The 22,125-nt window shown below is 37.2% G+C and overlaps 1 protein-coding gene across 3 annotated transcripts in view; it reads left to right on the forward strand.

The window, feature by feature from the left end:
• The window catches only part of CADM2 (cell adhesion molecule 2), a 572,300-nt gene that overhangs the window by 395,442 nt on the left and 154,733 nt on the right, over positions 1-22,125 (forward strand). For all 3 annotated transcript variants that reach the window (XM_063150069.1, XM_063150071.1, XM_063150070.1), the window contains one exon: positions 10,126-10,275. In XM_063150069.1, the coding sequence (XP_063006139.1) occupies positions 10,126-10,275 (150 nt within the window). The remainder of the gene's footprint in view (positions 1-10,125; positions 10,276-22,125) is intronic.

The following is a 22,125-nucleotide window of genomic DNA, read 5'->3' on the forward strand; positions in this document are numbered from 1 at the left end:
CTACACGTGAGGAGCGTGGCATTTGTAAATAACACTCTTGGAGAGGATTGGAAAAAAAATACAATCATTATACAGCACCACGCTCAGTGAAGCCACAGCAGCTTTTTCCTGTCTCTGCTGCTGCGTGGCACACATCCAGATATCTGCTGTACTAACATTTGCTCCTGGGAGGAGATGAAGAAAAAAGGGTCCATAAGGTTTCCATTGGCCTAGACAACTGAAACATCTGCTAGATTCATGAGCAGCTTGCTGGCCTAAGTCAGCAGGGAGAACTGCTGCAGAGCAGCACTGCCATTTCAATGGATATTTCAGAGACCCCGGGGAGGAAAAAAGAAAGTCAAGAGAGTAAGTGATTTTATTTCAAATTACACCCAAGTCTAATGCAGTTTTGCATGGAGTGATATGTGAATTGCACAAAATTAGAGCCAAGGCTACAACTGATCTGCATGCAAGACTCATTAAGGAAACAGGTCCATGAAAGAATAGGAGAATCCAATCCTAATCTTCTAATATCTGCTAGAAGGAACAATTCACCTGGTTCCCAGATGAAATTTGCCAAAAAGCAATCACCTGAGAAAGCCTTCTCTTCACTCAGAAGGTAGCACAGGAAGAAGCCTCCTCTGTCATTCTGAAATACAAGTAGTGTTGTTGGAAGGGAAAGGGCCATTCTTTGTTGGGACACAGAGCAGAGAGAAAGAGCAAGGGGAGAGGGCAGAGTGGAAAATCCATCCTTGTTTGGTGTAAACTGCCTTTGATTTTTGTAGGTCAAGCCTGGCTTCTGATGCCTAAAAGTGTAGTCTGGCCTAAGTAATTTTGTTGTTTATAGTTTGGTGCCACTTAGGCTCAAAAAGGCTGCTAGAATTGTAGAAAACAGTTATTCTCCAGACCAATTCCTGGCCTTATTTTATTGTGTAAACCAAGAGAGGGGAAAGCAACCCATCAAGTACAAAGTCAATTTTAAAACTGTTGGTTTGTACTTGAACTTTCTGAGCTTAAACAGAGCTGTGATGTCCTCTGCACAAGAAAAAGTCAAACATCAAAGAAGGTAGATATTGACAGGATGGTGAATTCATCAGGAGTGAAAACTTTGTGAATATACAGATGATCACAAGTGGAAAACACTTTATTAATCATTCTGACTTTTCCTTTGTGAGAATCAGAACTGCTTTCTTCAGGCAACATTCCCAGCTGGCCAGGATGTGTTCAGGTATTGATCAACACAAGGTCATTAAGGGAAGTGCCTGTTCAGATCAAACTGCATGCACCTTATTTCCTACCTTTAAGACAGAGTTTCTTTTGTGTGTTGAAACACAACTCTTCAGAATAGTTTTTATATTTATGAAAGGGAGTTTTTCAAAAGTATCGAAGTAAGCTTGTCCATATTTTGTTCCATTGACAGAATTCAAAGATCTGACCCCTGTATATTGATCCCCATTTACTGCTAGGATAGTTTTATCAGTACTATTTACAGCTACAGAGTATTTCACTGGAAACCACCAGGGATTTAGTAATCAGAACAGAGAAGTCTCTGATCAAAATTCGTTTTTCTCCACCTTTGCTCTTTTCTTCATTTACCTTTGAGGATGACATGTCACCTGAAGCAAACTGAGCAGTGAAATGTTGGAAGTCCAGGTAGCAAAGATTTATGTAGTGCACTGGTGCAATGACAGCTGATTCTTATTCATATTTGTTTCCAAACTAGGGGTGGTAAGATCAGTGCTGTGCTAGTCTAAGTAAAATATAATGAAGTAAAAAGAAGAAACAAGCTGGTGTTTATTAGGAATTTTATCACTGTTCTTCACTCCCCTCTGTGTAAATATGTACAACACCTGTTTAGTTCTAATTTTTTAACAAGACTAAAGCTACTGTGTGGGCAAATACTCAGGCAAACCTAGAACAGTTTTATTTTTCACTTTGGCTCAGCTGTTGGATACAGTGAAAAGTTCAACTTCCATTTAAACACAGGAGGATCCCTTTGGTGAGCGAGCTCTTGCTATGTGTGTTTGTAACCAAGAATGAGCAGTGCAGTTATGGGGGTGCATTCTGGGGGATCTCTGAATGCTTTCTGAGATCCAAAACATTCAAACAGCAGCACTACTTGGAGCTGATTTGTGTAGCTGCCTTTTTGTCTTTTAACTTCTCTTTGAATGATATCTCAGAATTTGGTGAAACAAAGTTAAAAGTGGAAGGATTTTAAACCTTGGTTGTGTTCAGCTCAGATAGAAAAAAAGGTCAAACAGAGAACAAAGATAAATAGGTATACTATAACAAAGTCCTTGCCAGGTGGGTTACCTACATGTTGGACTTGAAATACCATAATTTGTCTTTAAGGAGGAAAAGTGTATTCCTAAAGGGATGCAAATATATTTTTTTTAATAGAGCTCAATAGCTGGAAAGCCTAAGAGAACATTTTTTTCCAAGAGATTTGCAATTTTTCACAAACGAGAGTAAGGAACTCATGAAAAGGATTGTAGAAAATTGAGGAGGGAAAAGAGGAATCAAATCTACTGATACATTTTTTCTTCTTTATGTAATTATCTTTCAGTGGAATGTTTGATTTGAAAATTTCAAACCAAAAACATTTTGATTTTTGCTCAAGAAAAATTGTTTTCTTTTAATGCTCTGTGAAAAGTTATTATTTCTAATTATATCCGTTCATCTTTACTTCTAGCCAAAATTTTCTTAATTACTTTGGAATTTCTAGTAATTTCAACATTTTTTACACATTACCCATTTGCAATAAAAGTATTATTTTTCAAAATATTTGCCCCCAGCGTTGATGTTAAATTATATTTATCTTTTCTCTGAAATTACTCTGGGCAATTTGCCCAAAGTATTTCAAACCAGGATTAAAATAGAGGAGAATGGTGGGAAAGGCTGTGATTGGCTTTCTGAATAATTGGGAGATTAGCAAAGGTGTCCTTGGTATGTATTACAGATTAGGAATAGAAATATGGTGACAGTGAGACACAGATCCTGAAAGAAATTGAGATGTCTAATTCCTTACTCTTCATGTCAGGACTGGATGCTGTCCTGCTTTTAGGGAAAAATGACTTTTCAATTTGTTAAGGCACAAATAATTGAGCATAAAGCTTTAAAGTGACAAGTGGCACAAAGCTCTGAGCCATATTTACCAATTATGAGAACCAGAAAATTCATCAGTTTGTTACAACTTTTGGGGAAAGATGAGGTTCACTTCAAATATATTCGGATTTATAACTTCCTCAGGAATTCAGAGTGCTGGAAGAGAATGCCTTTTAATAAATAATAACTGAATAAAATCACTGGATGCTCTTCTCCATTTATAAGCAAGTAATACCATGGTAATAGCCTGAAAAGAGTAAAAAATTGGCACTTAGGCAAGGTTCCTAGGAAACAGCACTGTTTGTGCCTACTTTTTTTTCCCCTGTTATCTCTCTCATACTTTTTTCCTGTTTATCATTGTGGAATAATTTTACTTCAATGTGGGGTTTTTTTCCAATTTATATCTTCAATCTCTTTCACTGTCATATAGTCCAAATTAATTATATTTTGAGTTAGCTGCTGGTTGGGAAACATACACCTGACACACATGGAGGGAAGGAAGGAACAAGTGGCTTCTTCCTTTTCTATTTTTGCTGTCAGACATAAATTTCATAGTCTGAAATCAGAGACTGCACTCTTGTCCTTTTCCTTTGCATTATTTCAGTATTGCTGAAACAGTAAAAAGGCTCAGTGACCTTGAATGCACAGTCTGGGGTTAACAGTTACTCTCTGCATTATTTCTTCTCTCTCTCCTAAACTTTTCATTCTGTAGTAACTTTCTGCAGTGTTCTCATTAATTCCTGTGTTCTCTGCAAGAGGTTTTGTTACTGGAGTATGTAACATTTATTGGAGGACATGATTTTGTTTGGTTTGCTTCTTTTTTTTTAATGATGTTTCTTCAGTGAGCAAACAACTTAAACTCAACTGGATAACTGTATAAACTCAACAAGTATTTACCATCCAGATAAAGAACTAAATTACTGTTATTTAAAACAGCAAGTTCAGAAAGGGGAATTCATCCAGTCAAGGACTATGTGTATCAAATAATGCTCAGGCAATCTTTTGTTCTTTAAAAATGCTGTATGAGTGCAGTTTAACATGCAGGCACATGGCTGTATTTTCTTTTAGAATAAAGCAAAGCAGGTAGTTTTGCATCAGGAGTTAAACTGCCTTTTTTAATCTGTCATCAATATTTCTACCACACTCCTAAGGACTGTTCTAAAAAAAAAATTAAAAATAGTAAGGGCAACAACTTGCATAGTTTCTTCCTTCAGAATTTCCAGGACATGAACCTTCAATCTGGTCTCCATGCTGACAAAACAGAGAAGCAGATTCATTCCCTTTGCAAAGTCAGAAAAAGCCCCCAGTTGCACAGAAATGCAGATCTCTGTTTATTCCTGCTGAAATGCAATTCACAATATCCTTGCTCTTTAAATTAGGCAAAGACAAGCTAATAACACTTTGTCTCCTTGGAGAGATGTTTGCATTATTTCATATATAAATTAAGTGAGAAAGCCAGAAAAGTGATTCAGTATATTAGATATTTCATCATAATGGCTTTTTTCCCCCTAATGTTTTGTTTCTTTACTAAGAAAGAAGGCCAAAATTAATCTAGTCTCCCTACAGATGTAAGCTGCTATTTGAAATAGTAAGCTGCTTTCTCTCCCTCCCAAATATTTATTTTTAGGGTCTGGTCCTGTTAACAATATTATTAAAACTCAGACTGTTTTAAAATTAATTTGCTCAAGTTTGGACTTTTTTTTTTTTTTTTCAATTTCCTCTGCTAATCCTTTGCATTTTATGGCCTCTGGTTTTGGTTGACAGCATGCTATAGAGGTACCAAATAAAAAGCCCATGGCCTCGTGGTTCATGCAAGACTGAAAAGGATAAATATCTCCTATAAAACTTTAGACTCTGCTTTTTCCCTCTTACATGCTGATAAACTTAATTTACCTCATGGGGACGCTGGTCTGCCAGGCTCTCAAAAGTAGAACCAATGTGGCAAAACATTGATAATTTACTGCTGCCTCTCTCTTTTCCAGGCCATGCTCTCTAACTAAAACCATTTCTCTTTCTGCCTTTTTGATACAGAGTGGCAAAGCTTGCTGCCCTGATAATGTGAAATGCTCTTCATTTGTGACATAACTGTTTACTTTACAAAAAAAGACCTTTGCAGAAACAAAACTAAAGAGAGAATTGTGTTTTCTCAGTGCCTACAGCCGCCTAGTCACATTTATAATTAGCCTGGTAAATTGATTAGAATGTATCACCTCAGCATCAAGTGGGAGTGTTAAACTCATTAAAGAGCTTTCATTGTAATTGCAAAAAGTTAAAAAAAAACCCCAAAACAACAAAAACAAAACAACAACAAAAACCAAAAGGAAAGCCACAAAACCAAGCACAAAACCTAACCCAAGCATAAACAAAAAAACATGAGGCAAACTCACATGATTAATGTTTACAAACTGGACCAAATAATGATAATTATTCAGCATAGACTCGACACATACTGAGATAAAAATCAGTGCTAAATGTAAAAACAGTTTAGCCATGATTTCTGGGTGGGAAAAAAAAAAAGCCTTTCTTGACAGGGAACAGCTTGTGGCTAATGAGATATGAGAACTGGTCCTCCACAAAGCATGGCAGAAACAACCTGTGGTAGAATATATTCAAACATAGCTCCATCTAGTCCAAAAAGTTGAAATAATATTGCTAGCAAAGCTTCTAAAATGAGCAGAGGGGCTGGGATTCAACATGATGACAATGATTTCTTGATGCAGCCTCCTTTCTGCAGTAATATCACTACTTGTTGTAGTTCACCTTTGCATAACATTGTAGTTTTTTCCTTTTCAGATGCAAGGGAATTATTAACGTGGGCTACCAGTATTTTTTTTTTAAATCTTTATTAGTGTATTCCATATAGACAGTCAAATTTGTTGGTCCTCCCTCTAGATTTGATTTTGGAACAGAATGTAATTTTACATACTGTAGTGAATATATATGTAGTTATGTGTTTGATTGACCTACTGGTGAAGGTTAGGAATGTCATTCATTGCCAGCCATGTTTTGGAAGGATAGCAAGTAAGCTGGATGGGTAGCCCTGTCTTTAGGATGGTCAGCATCCCTGTCATATCCATTCTCTCAATTATACCTGTCAGTCATCTCAGTTAATAGTTAAGTAGGAAGTAAATTCTACTGAACTTGCCTAAAAAGCTGTGTTCAGTGCAGTGAAGAGAACTGGAAGGGTGTATGAGGAAAAATGCCATCCCCATGAAACCTTCACCTACACCTGGGTCTGACCATGGGGCCAAGGGACTCTTTTAAATGTGCAAACAAGAGTAGCAAAACTGGCAGAAAAGTGGCATCCCCTTTGGATTTCTGCCTGCTGTGACTGCGGCAGGGGCGCTTCCAGGTCTGGGCTGCACACTTCAGAAAGAAGAGGACACATGGAAGAGGGCACACAGAGGCACAGACTAATTAAAGGATTAGAAAAATGAGATTTCTGCAGAAAGACTTAAGAGCTCAATTTATTTAGATTATCCAAAAGAAGGTTAATGGGTGATAGGATCACAGTCTCTAAGTACCTACAAGAGAAATTTGATAAGAGAGGGCTCTTCAGAGCAGGGTAAAAAATACAAGAGCTTGTGGAAGCTGGGTGCTAGAGCAAGGCAAATGCAGAGCCAAAGTAGATTTTGTGGTTTTGCTTGAACAGTGCTGATTGTTACTCTCTGAAATAAGTTACTGAAGGGGCCACTACATTTTCCACTACTGGACTTGCTAAGTCAGGATGGAATGCTTTTTTGTTAGGAGGCGTTAACAGAAACAAGGCCTCTGCCACAAAATATTGTCAGATGCTCCAAAACCATAAGGAGTCTCTAGTAGCATAATCCACTTCTTTCACACTTTTACTGCAGTACAAGGGCAGGATGGTGATGCTTGCTTTAGTGTTCACCCGTTTCATACAGGGCTTTACATCTTCTCCTGTCCTTCCAGCCTGTCTTCAGTATCCCAAGTCAGATGCAAACAGTAAAGTAAATTGTCGCTGACGGACACGAAAGAACACAAGCACACCACCTCTCTCAAGTGAAGGAAAAAAGGGAAGTTTTATTCTCTGACTCCAATATTTATAGTTTTACAAAAGTTACAGTGGATTGGAAGGTGACAGTAACACCTCTGCAATGACACAGGTCAATCCAACAGTCCATCAACTCTCTCCTCCTCCATAAAGGAATGAAAAACAATGAGTTATTTACAGAAAGTGTGTGAGAAAGTTCACTACAAGAATGTCAACATCAGAAGGCTTAGAAAATCTCAAAAAACCAGGGCGACAGTAAATCTCATGTTTTTCTTTGTCTTAGTTCTCCCATCACTTGCTAATATTTTTTCCTCTTCATTAAGAGGAGTGCAGTATCCATTCATTTGGACTTGCTTTATATAGTTTTATTTGTTCTGCAAAGGCTCCTTTCTTTCTACTCAGGCTACTTTCCATATTCAATTTTCTCTCATTTTCTCTGTACCTCTTTCTCCAGTCCAAGCTTCCCATGAAGCTCTGTGCATCTTCTCCAGAACCATACAGATTCTCTGTTGGCAAGAGATACAATGAACGTTTTTGTCTTATTTTTACTTTCTAAGTTAATTTTTGTTTCCAAATCATCAGCAATCACTAGGTTGGTCAGAGAAAGGAAAATTCTTCTGACCTATTCAGGTTATGGCATCTACAGTTTGCATTTCTATGGTTGATCAGAATAGTTTACTTCTTGCCCAGAGATGAGTCTGTGACTTGGCAGTCATTAACAAATGATGGAGTGCACGTACCCTGACACCTTCTTGATAAGAGCTGTAATATCAGCCAGAGAACACAGGGTAATTATGGGGAGATCTCCTCATCTGTGTTAATAGGGTCCTGAGTCATTACAGCAGATTCTTTATTAAACGACCTCCCCTTCCACTTCTTTCATGGAAGTGACAGATTTCACTGTGCTCATCTCTGGCACTGGATTCTGTTTAATGCTTCTTGTGGGCAAAAAGTGTTTTAGCCCACATAGCCTCCCATTCACAGCTCACACTTTAGAAGGTTATTCCTTTGGTAAGTTGCCTGTAATTTAGTGGAAGTAATAACAGGCTGTGTGCATTTTTCTGGATTTAAAAATTCCAATTTAAATGATAAGCAATTTATGCAATATCTTGAAGTTCCTTGACACATTGGAATTGAAAGAGGAGAAGTGGAAGGAAATTACAAATCTTTTCTGTTTTCTTTTTTTTTCCATCCTTGTTTATGATTTTTCTCTCATCATATATTTCTCACTGTGTGGTTTTCAAGAGGCAGGGTTTGATTAATGAAGTGTCAGATACAGAGGATGTCATGAGAATTTTGGCATTTATCTTTTTCATCATTTAAATTAGCTATGGTATTTTTAGTATTCCTATTTTTTTTTTTTACTATATCTGTTATCCTGTTGATAGTAAATACCCTCTTAGGGTAAATATCAGTACATGGTAAATCTTGATCATTAGACAGCTGTAGTTTATATTTATACAAAAATTATACCAGTTATTCAGATCTGCATTTTGATGAAAATATTTTTATCACTGATGTGGGTGATTTTGTTCCACGTCTAAGGCCATCAGGATTATTTTATGTAGGGAAGTCAAAATCTGGCTAGGATTCTGGTTTGTGCAATATCAGTAGGTCAAATAGAAGTTCAGTTGTTAATCTTTTATTTAGTACTTCCTTACTCTGGTCATCTGCAAACCTTTATCCTAGGTAATAAATTTTCATATTTTCATGCTTTTGTATAGAGGACATGCCTCAGTTTAACTTACTTGGGAACAAATCTGATAAGAGCCACTAAAATAGAATTTTTCTCTGAAGGTTTTATGATTTTGTATTGTATCATTAATGGATATTGTATATATTATTTCCTTGATGTGCTTGTGACACATCTATGAGCTTGTTCCCTCCTGTAGGGCTGTGGAGAGGTTTTTAATTTCTGACACATCCCACTTGAGTGTCAATCTTGGCATTACACTTCTTATGCAAGCATCTCTACCTACTCTCCAGTGCTTCTTTTAATAGAATCTCTGTAAAAGCAGGAGAAGAAAGAAGCATATATTTCACTTGGAGTATTAGGTTGTCTTTCTTTTGCATTGTACCCTCAAATAAGTAATATAAGTAGTACATCATCCTAGTTAACAATCATATGTTCAATAAAGTGTCTTGCTTCGATGATTATTGATTATTTTTTTTCTTCCCCCCCCCATGTTAAAAACCACTTCCATTTTTTTCTGTGCACCCTTCTTGCAGTCCCTTTTTGTCAGAATGTGTTGTGCTGTTTGACAAGGGGTGTGCTATAACACTACATAAACACTAACTATGCCATTGGAAATGCTTGTGATTCAAGAACCTGACTGCCACTGCTCCTCCATTGTGTAGAGGCATTTGGAAACCTTCCCAGTGACTTTTCAGCAAGCACTTCATGTGATTGACAGTGCTCTGGGATAGAACCACAGATGTGAAAGAGACCTACTACATCACCTCTTCCATTTTCATATGAGATCAGATTATATTCCCCTAACAAAGCACGCATCAAGTGTTAGATTCTCACTACATTTGTTCTCCACCAACTTTCCAATCCTGACACAGAAAGCATCATCCTGAGAGGCCTTTAAAATGCATAAAAAAGAAACAGAGAGTCAAGGTTGCCCCATCCCTCTCTGTTAAAAACTCTGTGGATTTTGGTTATTTTATCAGTGATGGTTTCAGCAATGATTTAACTGTACTGCCTGCGCTGAGTTGTCTTTGGTATGCCTGAGGAGACAAAAATGCTGAGTATTTCTTTGGAATTAAATAGTATGACTCACAGAGGAGGACAAAGAAGGGGGGAAACCCTTATTTCTTAATTCATCCAGCTGTTTCTTGGTTATAGGGAATATATTGTAAATGCAGTTTTAAAAAATTTATTGTAAATTTATTTCTTTGGTCAGACTAGATCACATTGAATTCCAGGTCTATCATCTGTGGGAAGCTGCTGCAATAAATTCAATTCTGCAACTTAATTTTTTTTTCCTCTTCCTTTCTGCATCCCTTCCCTCCCTCCTCAGGCAGCCAAGGGCAGTTCCCACTCACACAGAACGTCACAGTTGTTGAAGGTGGAACAGCAAATTTGACCTGCAGGGTCGATCAAAATGATAACACCTCCCTCCAGTGGTCAAATCCAGCTCAACAGACGCTGTACTTCGATGACAAGAAAGGTAAATTGTTTCCTGAACTCATACTTCTGCACTGTTTTTTATAAGAAAGAAAAGTTTAAAACCATTTCTCTTTTTTACTCTGATGTGAATGCATTTCCCATATATTCTAGGAATTGATGTCTTCCATTTTAATTATTATGTGATTTTTTTATTTTTTTGACTGGGGTTCACTGAAATACTCTCTTGCACAGTATATTATATTTAAATTATTAAAGAAAAAGAATAGGATTTGAAAGGCTTATTTTAAGATAATTTGCATTGAAAGACTTATTTGAAGATAATTTTGCATTGTTGAAAAATATATTGGAAGAGCATTTATGAGTGGCAGGAGAAGTAGTAGCCCATAAAACTTGTGACTCTTTTTTATGAGTGCATGCATAAATATTCTGTATATTTTTACATTTATGTATATAATCCCACAGTGTGCCACTAGTGCACAGCAGTCTGCTTGCTGGTGCAATGCACAGTTGCTGTGGTAGGCTTTCTTAACAGCTAATAAAAAATGCTTGGATTTTGTGTCCAGATGTTTCCAGTGTTTCCATGCACAGATATTTTTACATTTAAGTTAAATTAGTGAAGAACAAAAGACCAGAAAACATCTATTCCTTACAAAAATGAGGACATTATTTTGAAGTACTGCATATTTGTAGACATTGAATTGAACTGAAAAAGCATTGCATTTTACATAATAGAATGTTAATGTCAAGATTGCAGTACATTCCAAAAAGAAATTGAAGTGAGGAGTAGTAAATTCATCACTTGGCTTTAAAAAATGTAAAAGCTTTGGTGTTGATTTCATTAGTACAAAAGTTCAACAGTTAATTCTGGTGCTTGAATTTATTTTGAAATGTGCTACATACTCTAGAACATATTTTAACAAGAGCAGTTATTACTCTGCTCAAAATTAAAGAACTGCTGTCCAAATGCTTTGCTGAATGATTATAAGAGTTTAAAATACCTTGTAGGACTAAAAACGCTTTGTGGATCTGTGCACTTCAATAAAAGAGAATCTAAAACCTGTCATTTTATACCTGCAGAAGCTGCAATCAAAATATGTTTTTTTACTATTAATATAATAGCTGAATAGAATCTCTTGGTGGTGTTGAAGTGGTTCCTTTCTCTTTTACCTAATTTCCTGTAGCGTGTAATCATTTGATTAGCAATTTCTTTGAAATCATAAGTACCTTTTGAATGTAGGATTGAAGATGAGAGGTTTTATAAGGGGCAAACTTTCCAGCTGTAAGTCCTGTGCTGTCACCTTTGCCCACATGCACCCCTTCATTTGAGCTGTAATCATTAGTGATTTGGGCTGGGTAAGCAATGTCTGCAAAATAAAAGCAGAGACACCTTGTCTGTTGATAGGGCACCTCATACTCAGAAAACCTGTATATTTATAAAATAAGTGACATTTTAAAGGATGCTAAGAAAAAGGACTGATGTGCTGAGAAAGAGGACTGCAGGTACTTTGAAATCACATGCACCCCTTCATTTTAGCTGTAATCATTAGTGATTTGGGGTGGGTAAGTAATGTCTGCAAAACTAAAACCAGAGGCACCTTGTCTGTTGATAGGGCACATCAATACTCAGAAAATCTATATCTTTTATAAAATAAGTGGCCTTTTAAAGGATGCTGAGAAAGACGTGCAAGGACTGCAAATACATTAATTTTAGCAGTGTAGCCATTTTGGTGTGAATTGAATTTTCTGTGTGCTTTAGCAAAATCTCTACTTTTACAACAAATAATTGAAGTTTGTATTAGTTTTGAATTTAATGAATTAAAGCAACAGAATTTGAATGGCATGCAGAGTAGTAAGTACTAGAAGCAATTTATATTCCCCACAGGAGATGTGCAGAGCTCAAGTGTGTGAATTTAAGGGACCGCAGTCTTTATTGAACTTTTAGCTCGTCCCAAGACTTGAAGGAATATTTGAGGATTAATTTTATGGAGGAATTACTCTGCATCTGTTACACATGGAAATGTCTTCATGTGGTGAAGAAAAACTGCAGATCCTTTAGCTGGAGATGTTAAGTCTTATGTCAGCAGCGGTTTGCACTCTGTGTGATATTTCCAGTCTCAAGTATTCTGTCAAATTCCTGCATGGAAAACATTCTGCCCCTTCTGAGAGGGAAGCTACAGCTTCCACTGGCAATTTTTCCTGTTTGTATATGTATGGGTTCCTATAAGTAAGAAATATATTTCCTTCACCTTCTTTTGATGGTTGCATTATTGAGCCAAAATGGAAAGAGATATTTATTAGTGGTTTTGTCAGGAAATGATGGCAAGTGAAGCTGTATAAGCTTCCTCTTATTTTCTTTCCTTGTTTCCCACTTCTCCGAGCCAGGCATACAATTTGGCTATAAAAAACCAGCTTTCTACTGGAACCAGTCATTGCATTTAATTTATTGACAGCAGTGCCTCTGCCAGAGTCTATTCAAACCTATCTCTTACTGTTAGCCAAAACCAACCTCCAGGTCTTACTTGTCCTTTCAGCACCATGAACATTGCTTTTTAATAGCTGTGTTTCTCAAACCCTGAAAATTAATGGAAGCTTGAATACCTACAGAGTTATGTTCTGTTGGAAAACAGAAGCTTAGACAAGCAGCATCACCAGCAGCCTTTCATCACCATCGGAGCTGAGTAACTCTGAGTGTTGCCATGTTCGGAAATAAATCAAATTTGCTTACTTTGAACTTCACTTCCCCTCAATAGGTTACTTTCTATTTATATGACTGGCACACGTAGGAGTGAGAGTGTATTTCTTTTGTGTCTGGAAGCATAAAACAAATTCAAGAAACCTTTTTTTTTTGATAGCTATATATTTTAATAATTATGAGAGAGTCAAATAGTAAAATGAAGGAATGAATGTAAGTGTCAAAAGAGGGTTGAGAGTCCAACAGAATGTGAGAGAGCTGAAAGTATATATAACAATTAAGGTCAGAAAAAGCCTTTAATATCTCATCAAGTCCAACCATAGACCTTAGGACCACCACCATATGGCAGAACAGGTGCCAAAAATAGAGGAAATTTTCCATGCAGTGAAAAACTCCCTTGCTGGATTGTCCTTGGCAAGACCCCTTCCATGCTCCTGCTCCTTTCTCAAGCAAGTTGGTTCCCATCTTGCAAAGCCATTTTCTGACTAAAATAGAATTTCTGGTGAAAAAGGAAAAACCAGTCAGTCACCTGGAAGAAATATGACCTTCAAATTTCTGTGCCTTTCCACAAGGGGTTAATTATTAGTCTCCAGTTGATTAAAAATGGATGACACATATATTATAAAAATCACACTCATGTAATTTTGCATTCTTCTGAACAGTGATGCAGTCATTGACATTGAAGTTAGGAGTCATTCTTCCTTTTTTGTTCTAGATATTCTAAAGTACAGAAGTGCAATGAGCCAGGCACATTAGTACCAAAACCACATTATTAAAATTACTCTTCTGCTTTGGCCACCTCTTTCCAAGAGGTTTTTTTCTCAGTTAGGAGGATTGTGTGGCTGGTAAAGAACACTGCTACCCACAACCTTCACATCAGATTAATATATATTTATTATTTATGAAGGAGACAAGAGCTATTTTTAACTTGGGACATTTCTGGCACTTGGCCTATACAGCCTTAAAATGATATAGACAAATCAGGTGAGCCTTGTTTCAGAAAAGGCAACACTGAATTTAGTGAATGTGAAATTACAGTTCAGAAGTTGTTTCCAGGTCTTCATCACTTGCAGTACATCTACTTTGTTTTCATTGTAAATTTAGGCCTAAAATGTGTTTGACTCATTGTGGTGATGGGAATAAGGAGGAGAAAGAAATCCTATTTTCCCACAGGAAATTAAGTTATAGCTTTTTTTTATTATCTAACCAAGGTGAAACTGCTGCTTCTCTCCAACTCTTTCTTTGACACTCTAAAATATCTTAATATCTGAAATAACTTTGTCCTCATTATTATTCTAACACAGAGTAGCTAAAATATATGAAAACAGAAATGTTTGATCTGGTGGACTTGGTCTCACTGATGACCTGTCTCCTTGCTGTCCTTTTTGGCACTTCTGTCCTTTTCTGGTTCCTCTACCTCAGAGATTCAAGGATATTGTGTATAAATTGTATTTTTAATTGTTCCTCTTTCATTTAAAAGAACAACTCTTTACCAGACAGTGAAAAATATTGTACTGAATAAGTATTTATATAATACTTATTCATATATATAATAAGGATACATGCTCCTAAATGTTAATAAGCTTAACAACCTTACCTGGGTCTCCCACCCCTGCTGCCCCAAGAGAATTTTAAAGATTGTGTCTTCCTGAAAACTAGGAATTCACAACTCTAAGGAAGTCCAGATTCTCTGGAAGCAAATGCAAATTGTGTGCTGCACTTGAAATGAGTCTTTCCCTACACAATTTTCAATTAAAATGAATAATTGCCATAGAAACCTCCGTATCACTTTATGCACCCAAGTACCTATAATTGCATAGCTGCCTTTGGAAGAAGTACAATGTGCAACAGTGTAGAACTGGCAGATATTATTTTAAATTAATATAGGTTATTTTATTTTATCTTCGCTGGTGTTACTTCTTAAGGATTTTGAGAGGGCAATAAATGCAGAGAGACATAAATATGAATGCAGAACTATAAGAAAAAGGCCATAGCATGGAAACACAGAGATATTTGATAAAGAGAAGACTGAAAGGAACCTTTATGCAACTTACTATAGCAGCCATCTTCTCATATTCCCATTCAGTGGGGAATGTAGATAAATATGTAGCAGGATATTTGAGTTATAAAGGAGGAATGTACAACTGAACAATGGCTGTTGATATCAAAGGTCTTTAATCTCCTCAGTATAAAAATGTGTAATCGGACTATCAAAAGGAGGAGAATCTGTACCTGGTGTGTACAGACCAAACAGTTTTGCTCAGTCAGGCAAGTGCAAGTGTAAAATAGCTGCTCTCCACCTTAACAGGGAAGTTTTCAGGTCTCTTTATAGTAAAACAAGGGTGTGTTGACATTGACCATGACAAGTTTGCCACAAACTGACACAGATTTTGATGAGACATGTGCCTGATGCTAATCGTAGATGGGTACATGTCCCCTGTGCTTTCATCAGTAGTAGCACTTCCATGTCTTGCTGAAAAATTAGAAAGGATATTCCAGCCTCAGAATTATTCATCCCTCAGCAGCAGAATATGTTTCTTTAGATGACCTTTGATTTTTCACGTGTAAGAGTGCCTGGCATTTATGTAGCTCTCCATCATCTCAATACCTTTCAGAGATAGTGGGGTACTAGACAAGGGTTGTGAGAGGCCACTGTTCTTGCAAAGCCCTTGAGAGCTTCCCTGATAGGCACAGTGCCTCAGGTGATCTTGGGGACATGTTTGGGTACAGCAGCAGCCTGTGAGGTTCAGCATTTGCTCCCTCTCAGGGCTGGCAGTATTGTGTTGGAACTTGCACGTGTGTTTAGAGAGTTTAGGCCGCATCTCTAATCAAACTATCGTGACTGTTGGGATGTGCTATCAGCTCCATACAAACAACTCCTGACCTTTTTCTTTCTCAATAGAAAGGTATTTAGAGGGAGATGGAATTTCACTGTGTACAAGGCATGGGATTTTAATTCCAGTGGCATGTATGTCAGTTTAGAAGGATTTGTTAGTGCAGAGATTTTTTTTTTTTTACCATAACATTAAAATGGTAATTGAATTGTTATCCAAAAGGCTGGTCCTTTCAGGTATGAAAATCCTGTCTTTTTGATGTTATAGATGCTGAACTCCCTCCTAGATAGTTGTATTTATTCTTTGACTTGTTTGGTGGCAGACAGGCTCCAGCTATTGAATTTAAGTATAAACCAAATCTACGCCAGGTTTTAGATTCTCTTTTGAGGTGATTCAGCCTCAGATTCTAATCTGCATAAAAAAGGAGAGGTACTTGTGAGTTACAAAAATAATTGAGGATATTTCTGACTGGGGAGGAATCGTGAACTTACCTCTTGTAGACATTTAATGATTCTAGTAAGCAGTTGAATTTAAGATGTAGGTGAGTGTGTAGACAAAAGGAATAGGCTCGTACAAAACATGAGTCAGAGAAGCAAAGAAAACAATGATTCTTTTTGCAGTAGAAAGGAAAGCAGAACATACATTGTTTAAATTAGTTATGCAAGACAGGGAGGCAGACAAGCTGCATTGTTGGGAGGATGGAGAGCATTAGCATTTAGGTAATGTGAAATCGAGTAGTGATGATGAATGGACTTACGTCTCCACCTTCGCATGCTCTGCTTCCTGTTACATAATTGAGTGGAGATGGTATCAGGCAGGAGATGATGACCAAGCTTAACCCCATCCTAGGGTACACATATAAATTAGATTCACTGTTACTTAGAGTTTAATAGACCCTTTCAAGGAGAGAATACCTTGTAGTCAACCTATGAAGTAGCATGAAAAGCAATGGGAAAAATGCAAGAAAACTATACAGATAATTATTGAAGGATTATTTTTTTGGGAGAAGTTAGTGCAGAGGGATAGGATATTATCCTATCTTCTTTTTTTTCTCCCTGACCTGAATAGCAATAGTCTGTAAATGCTTTATAATACTTGGGAAGCTTCTTGCACTTAACAAAAAAATTGTATGAGGTAGCAATAGAATTTTCACAATGAGCTTTCCATAAAAATCTTTTAGAGTAGTCATTCCAATATATGTAGTTGAGATCATCTTTTTCTGTTGGTCAGATCTGTTGATTTCACATCTGTGCCAGACAAATATCAGTGGCTGTCTGGCCAGGTCTTATCTTTCCTTGAGACCCACAGTATGACATATAGGGACAGATAACCTGGGTTAATGTGTTCAGCTGCAATTTTGTTTCTTACTAATGGGTTCTTGCTCTCACTCCCTTGCAAGGGGATAGGGGAGAGAATCAGAAGGTCAAAACCAGGAAAAACTTATAGATCAAGCTTAAGAGAATTTAATAAGAGAAGGAAATAGGAATAAAAATTTCCAAGTAATGGAAAGGTTGTCCCACCAGCAGTGTGATGTGCCAGCCAGTCCCAACAGTCCCTACCTGGGGAAGACAACTCCCAAGTGTTTTATTGCTCTGTTTATGGACTATTCCATGGTCAGATTGGGTCAGCAGTCCTGGCTGTGTACCTTCCCAACTTCTTGGCCACCCCCAGCCTTCTCACTGTGGGTGCAGAGTGAGAGACAGAGAAGGCCTTGACAATGCTCAGCGATATTCGGTGCACTGATCTGTTTTCCACCCTGTTTTGGTCATGAACCCAAAACACAGCACCATACAGATTGCTATGAAGAAAATTAATTCTATCCTACCAAGCCCAGTACAGCTTCCCTCTGGCTCATGGATAGTAAACAAGTCTAAATAATTTTGGTTGGTAGTTCCATAGTGCTCTGGGGAAGGAAAGAAGCTATCTTAGAGCTCTTGAGATCGAGTGTCTCACTTTATCCTTAAACCCCATGTTTCAAAACCAGTTGCCACTTTTGAAACCTGTTTGTGTTCACATGTCTTAAAAAAGATAAAGTGATAAAAGGGACCAGGAGTCTGTTAAAATATCTTGACAGCTATTGTCTGCATGAATATGAAAATTACATTTTAAAAATGTATTACAATGCATTAGAATATTATTTCATTGTAATAAATTAGTAGAACTACTCCCACTTAGAGCATTTATTTTTCCATTTCTTAGCAGAATTAAGGGAGTAAATGGCTGTATTGTAGAGATGGTTAGAAAGTGTAGGAGTTTGCATTATATTGTGCTGAAGTGTCGGTATGTGCAGAAATTGAGTTTACCAGCACTCAAGCTAAATGGAGAATGAAGCTGATACATTGGTGTATGATGAATTGAAGCAGTAGTTATGATGACACTGCTCAGATTACTCTGTAATGAAGTTTCATGATGCTCAGGCTGCTGGCTATTTTTGTTTTAAGTGGCAAAGAATATTTTATCAATGAGAATTCCTTTTTTTGAGGGGTGGAAAAAGTTTAAAAGAGATGCAAAGAGAGATTTCTTATATCTGCACTCTCTGCACTAGTTTTTACGTGGATGTGCCAAACTTCCTTGGATTTCTGGAGAAAATGGGCCTGTTACATTAAATTCTGAGCCTGTTGGGGTTTTTTGAGACAACTCTTAGAGCAAATGATAGCAAGGAACAATTGGAGTGCAGGGAAGGGCAAGTGGGACAATACACTCGCGATGATAAGCGGTAGATCCCGGAGCAGTGGAGCTCAGCGTTGTACATCATAAGAAACGTGAAGGTAGGCAGAAAAAAGACATTTTGTTTTTAATCAAGAGCACAGCAAGAAGTGTTCCTCAGGGAAGGTAAAGGTTATTTTTTTGGAGAAACTATGTGACAGGCAAGAATGCTGATTGTTATATCACAGTGTATTCAGTATAGCGGAGTCATAGGAATAAGAGGGTCACCAGACAGACCAGAACATGAATGTTTTGTCATATAAATGATTGTTAAATCCAAGAAAACTGAACTATGGAGAACAGAAAGAACTGAATTTGAAAACTGGATTTTCACCTGATATTTTCAGGTCTGGTGAAAATTTTCCTTCTCGGAGGAAAATGGCAGCATTGGAAAATGAAGTGCAAATATTTAGAAATGACATATCAGTATATAAAGCAATGGCTTTAGGATAAAAGCATAGGAATATTTATGATTAAAAGGGAAAGACAATCATGGAGCATTCAGATATTCCCCAGACAGAAATGTGTGATGTTGGATACAGAAATAAGAAAAAAAATCACACCACAAGTGTAATCATAACTTTGCATCTGGAGGACAAAAATCTTCCAAGGGCAAAGCAGAAACTCCTGAAAATATGCCACGAAGAGACATCTGAGCTGGCTAAGATATTGCAGACAGGTCTGTCCAGATTCCACAGGGTTTCTCCAAGCAAATTAGATCAGCTGAAAATAACAGTTTTAGGATGGCTCACAGACACAGATGTAACTTAACACATTCAAAATTTAAGATTCTGCACCACCCTGGGTAGTGAGACTGGAAGCAGTCAATCAAAAGCTGACTTTGAAACAGGAACTGAAATGAAATGCAATATAATCTCAGCAGTCCTACACTAACAGCAGGTGGTACAGTCACTGCCATTCCAGCTGCTTTTAGAAGGGTTAACGTGGAGATTAACAGTCAGTAAATGTTGCAGGAATAAAAAACACAGCAGGTCAAGGAGAAATGTAGTTCAGAAGAGGGATTCAACAACACATTTTTAGAGAATTACCCAAGTGGATGGGAAAGAACTCCAAAGCATATTAGACTGAAGGACAGTGACTGCCAGGTAAGAAAATACTATTGGAATAGGAAAAGCCTCTTCTATCTGCATGATTCAGAATTCCCACTTTGCCTTACCTAGGCCTGAGACAAGTAGATTGATTCCAAACCCACCCCAGAACCTGGTTTGATAACAGAGTTCTACCTGTGGGTTTCAGCCCTGTGCCCTCTGAAATTACAGCCTCTCTGGGGAGGTGGAGGCTTGCCAGATTGTGGGGACATTTCCATCTTGCTCAGACAAGTAGGGTGCAGACATCCCAGAGATGTTCTGTCCCACAGTGTTGAATTAGCAAAGCTTGGGAGCCTGTTGGCTCAGGGAGATAAATCCTCTCTGAGTCAGAGCTGGCTGCAATACAGTGAGTGTGAACATCTCTGTAGCAAGCTTGTCTCCACACACTTAGCAAGGATGAGGACACCCTGTGTCTCTTTTCATTAGGTGTGTTAAACACATGTATAATATACCCACTGAAATAAATTTGTAAAAGATGTGTACTAAATCTAAGTGAAATTTCTGAATGCCTCGTGTGCATTAGATTCACACCTTATCATGTGGTTAGAAATTCTGCTCTATTAGCAAAAAATAGAATACCGTGTTTAAATATCTGTCAGCAGTGGGAAATAAATTAAAGGCAATTTTTACCAAATCTAACATCAGCTATTATGAAGCCAATCCAAAAGCCAGATGAATAGCTTACAGGAGGATCATGGTATTAAGGTCAGGCAAACTGAGGATTTTAATATATCCAAAGATTTAAATAAAGGCAGTAAATGTATGCTTTCATAGTGCCTGGATGTGCCTAAAAATAGTACTGTTTTCAATTTCTGAGGTGGAAGCATGGGATCTCCCATTATTACAAGTGTTCATCTTTCCTCTCCCTTTCTGGTAGAAACTTATTTGAGGAACATGATTGTTTCAGCACAGAAATTGTAACAAATCATCGTGTCCTGGATCTTTAAGGATCTGTGTGCAGAAAAGTAATTGCTGATGAGCTGCTGATATGGGGTGAAAATCCTCAATACCTCAGTGAGAGACTCTGCAATGTTCTGCTGTGAGCCAAAGAAAATAACTTTAAATTTAACTGAAACAAGAACTGAATCAACCTGAATGAGATTACTTTCAGAGGCTTGTTCTCGGGCAAAAGGAGCTTGAGGAAACACAAAAACCAAAAGGCAATTGTGTAAATGGAAAAGAGGAAAAAACAAACCAACAAACCACTAGCAGAGAGAGTTTAACCTCATATTAACAGACGTAAAAAAATAATTAAAATGCATGTAACAGTTAATCTATAGTAGTGAAAAGGTAATTATTGATATTAGTATATTCACTGTCAAATATCAATAAGTTTTCAGTATGCTGTTTAGATAATATAAAATAATTACAAAACTGGGTAGAAAAAATAAAATCCGAAATCTAAAATAAAATCAAGATGTAGTATAAATGGGTAGATGGTAACAGAAATAGTTTTTGAAAGAAAAAATGCAGATGTGATTTTCCATCATGGAGTCCAAGATGGTAAAAAGCATTTCTTGTATGTGACAGATACATTAAGTCTGGAGCAGCATCCCAAGTGCCTTCAAATTCACTGAGATGCATCCAAAGTGTTGGAACCACCATTATCTTTTCCTTCCTTGGACCTCAGCTTAGCTTTGGAAGCACAGCCTGTTGATCAGTCTGATCAAACATTCTAAGTGTAACCTGTCACAAGCTGTTACTATTTTATTTCTGTCTGTAGCTCTGTTGCCCAGCAGCAGCCTAAGAGAAAAATAATGCCACACAATTACACTGATGGCTCACGTGTGTGTTAGGTGGAAGCAAAGAAACTTAAATAGACTTTCTCATTATCTAAAATAGTATTTAGAAGCAAAATATACAAGATGGGCCTTCCCTTAAGGGTTATCTGGTCATGATTTAGTTTATTCCAGTAAACAAAAGCTTAGTTTATAAAATGTAGGATGCAGTGTATAGTCTTAGCAGATGTGTATTTATTTTTCTTCATGCAGGATGTGTTTCGTCTCCTGACATTCTTCAGATTTTTCCATTCTTTTTTTTTTCCCTTTTTTTTGGCCTAAAAATAAAGCAGGTGTCATTTGTATCTTCCCATTCCTGAATGAAAGTATCATTAGCCTCAGTGCAAGTCTCTTTCTTTCTATTCTAATATCATGGTTGTGCTGCTTATTAGCACAGAGGAGAGAACTTGTCTGCATTGAACTGTGTTCAGAAAATGAGTCAAACTTGAGCAGACTTACATGATATGGGTGCAAAGAATTAGTACTTTTATTAATTGTAAATAATAAAATAAGTGCAGAAAAGGCTTAAAATCTGCCTCATTAAAAGGAAGAAGAAATTCCAATGACTTGCAAATCGATTCATAGCATGTGAATCTCAGAATAGTACCCTGAAATCCTTTTTACCTCAGTTACAGAGACAGTAAGTTGTGTCAGCCACAGCAACAGCAGAAAGGAAACAGTGGCACTGTTTATACTGGAAGCAAACAATTTTGGGTCTGCATGCTGTTTGAGCAATTGAGTGGTGAGCAAGCTTTAAAAATGTTATTATAT

The sequence above is a fragment of the Melospiza melodia genome, chromosome 2, assembly GCF_035770615.1.
Source record: "Melospiza melodia melodia isolate bMelMel2 chromosome 2, bMelMel2.pri, whole genome shotgun sequence".
Classification (NCBI taxonomy): Eukaryota; Metazoa; Chordata; class Aves; order Passeriformes; family Passerellidae; genus Melospiza; species Melospiza melodia.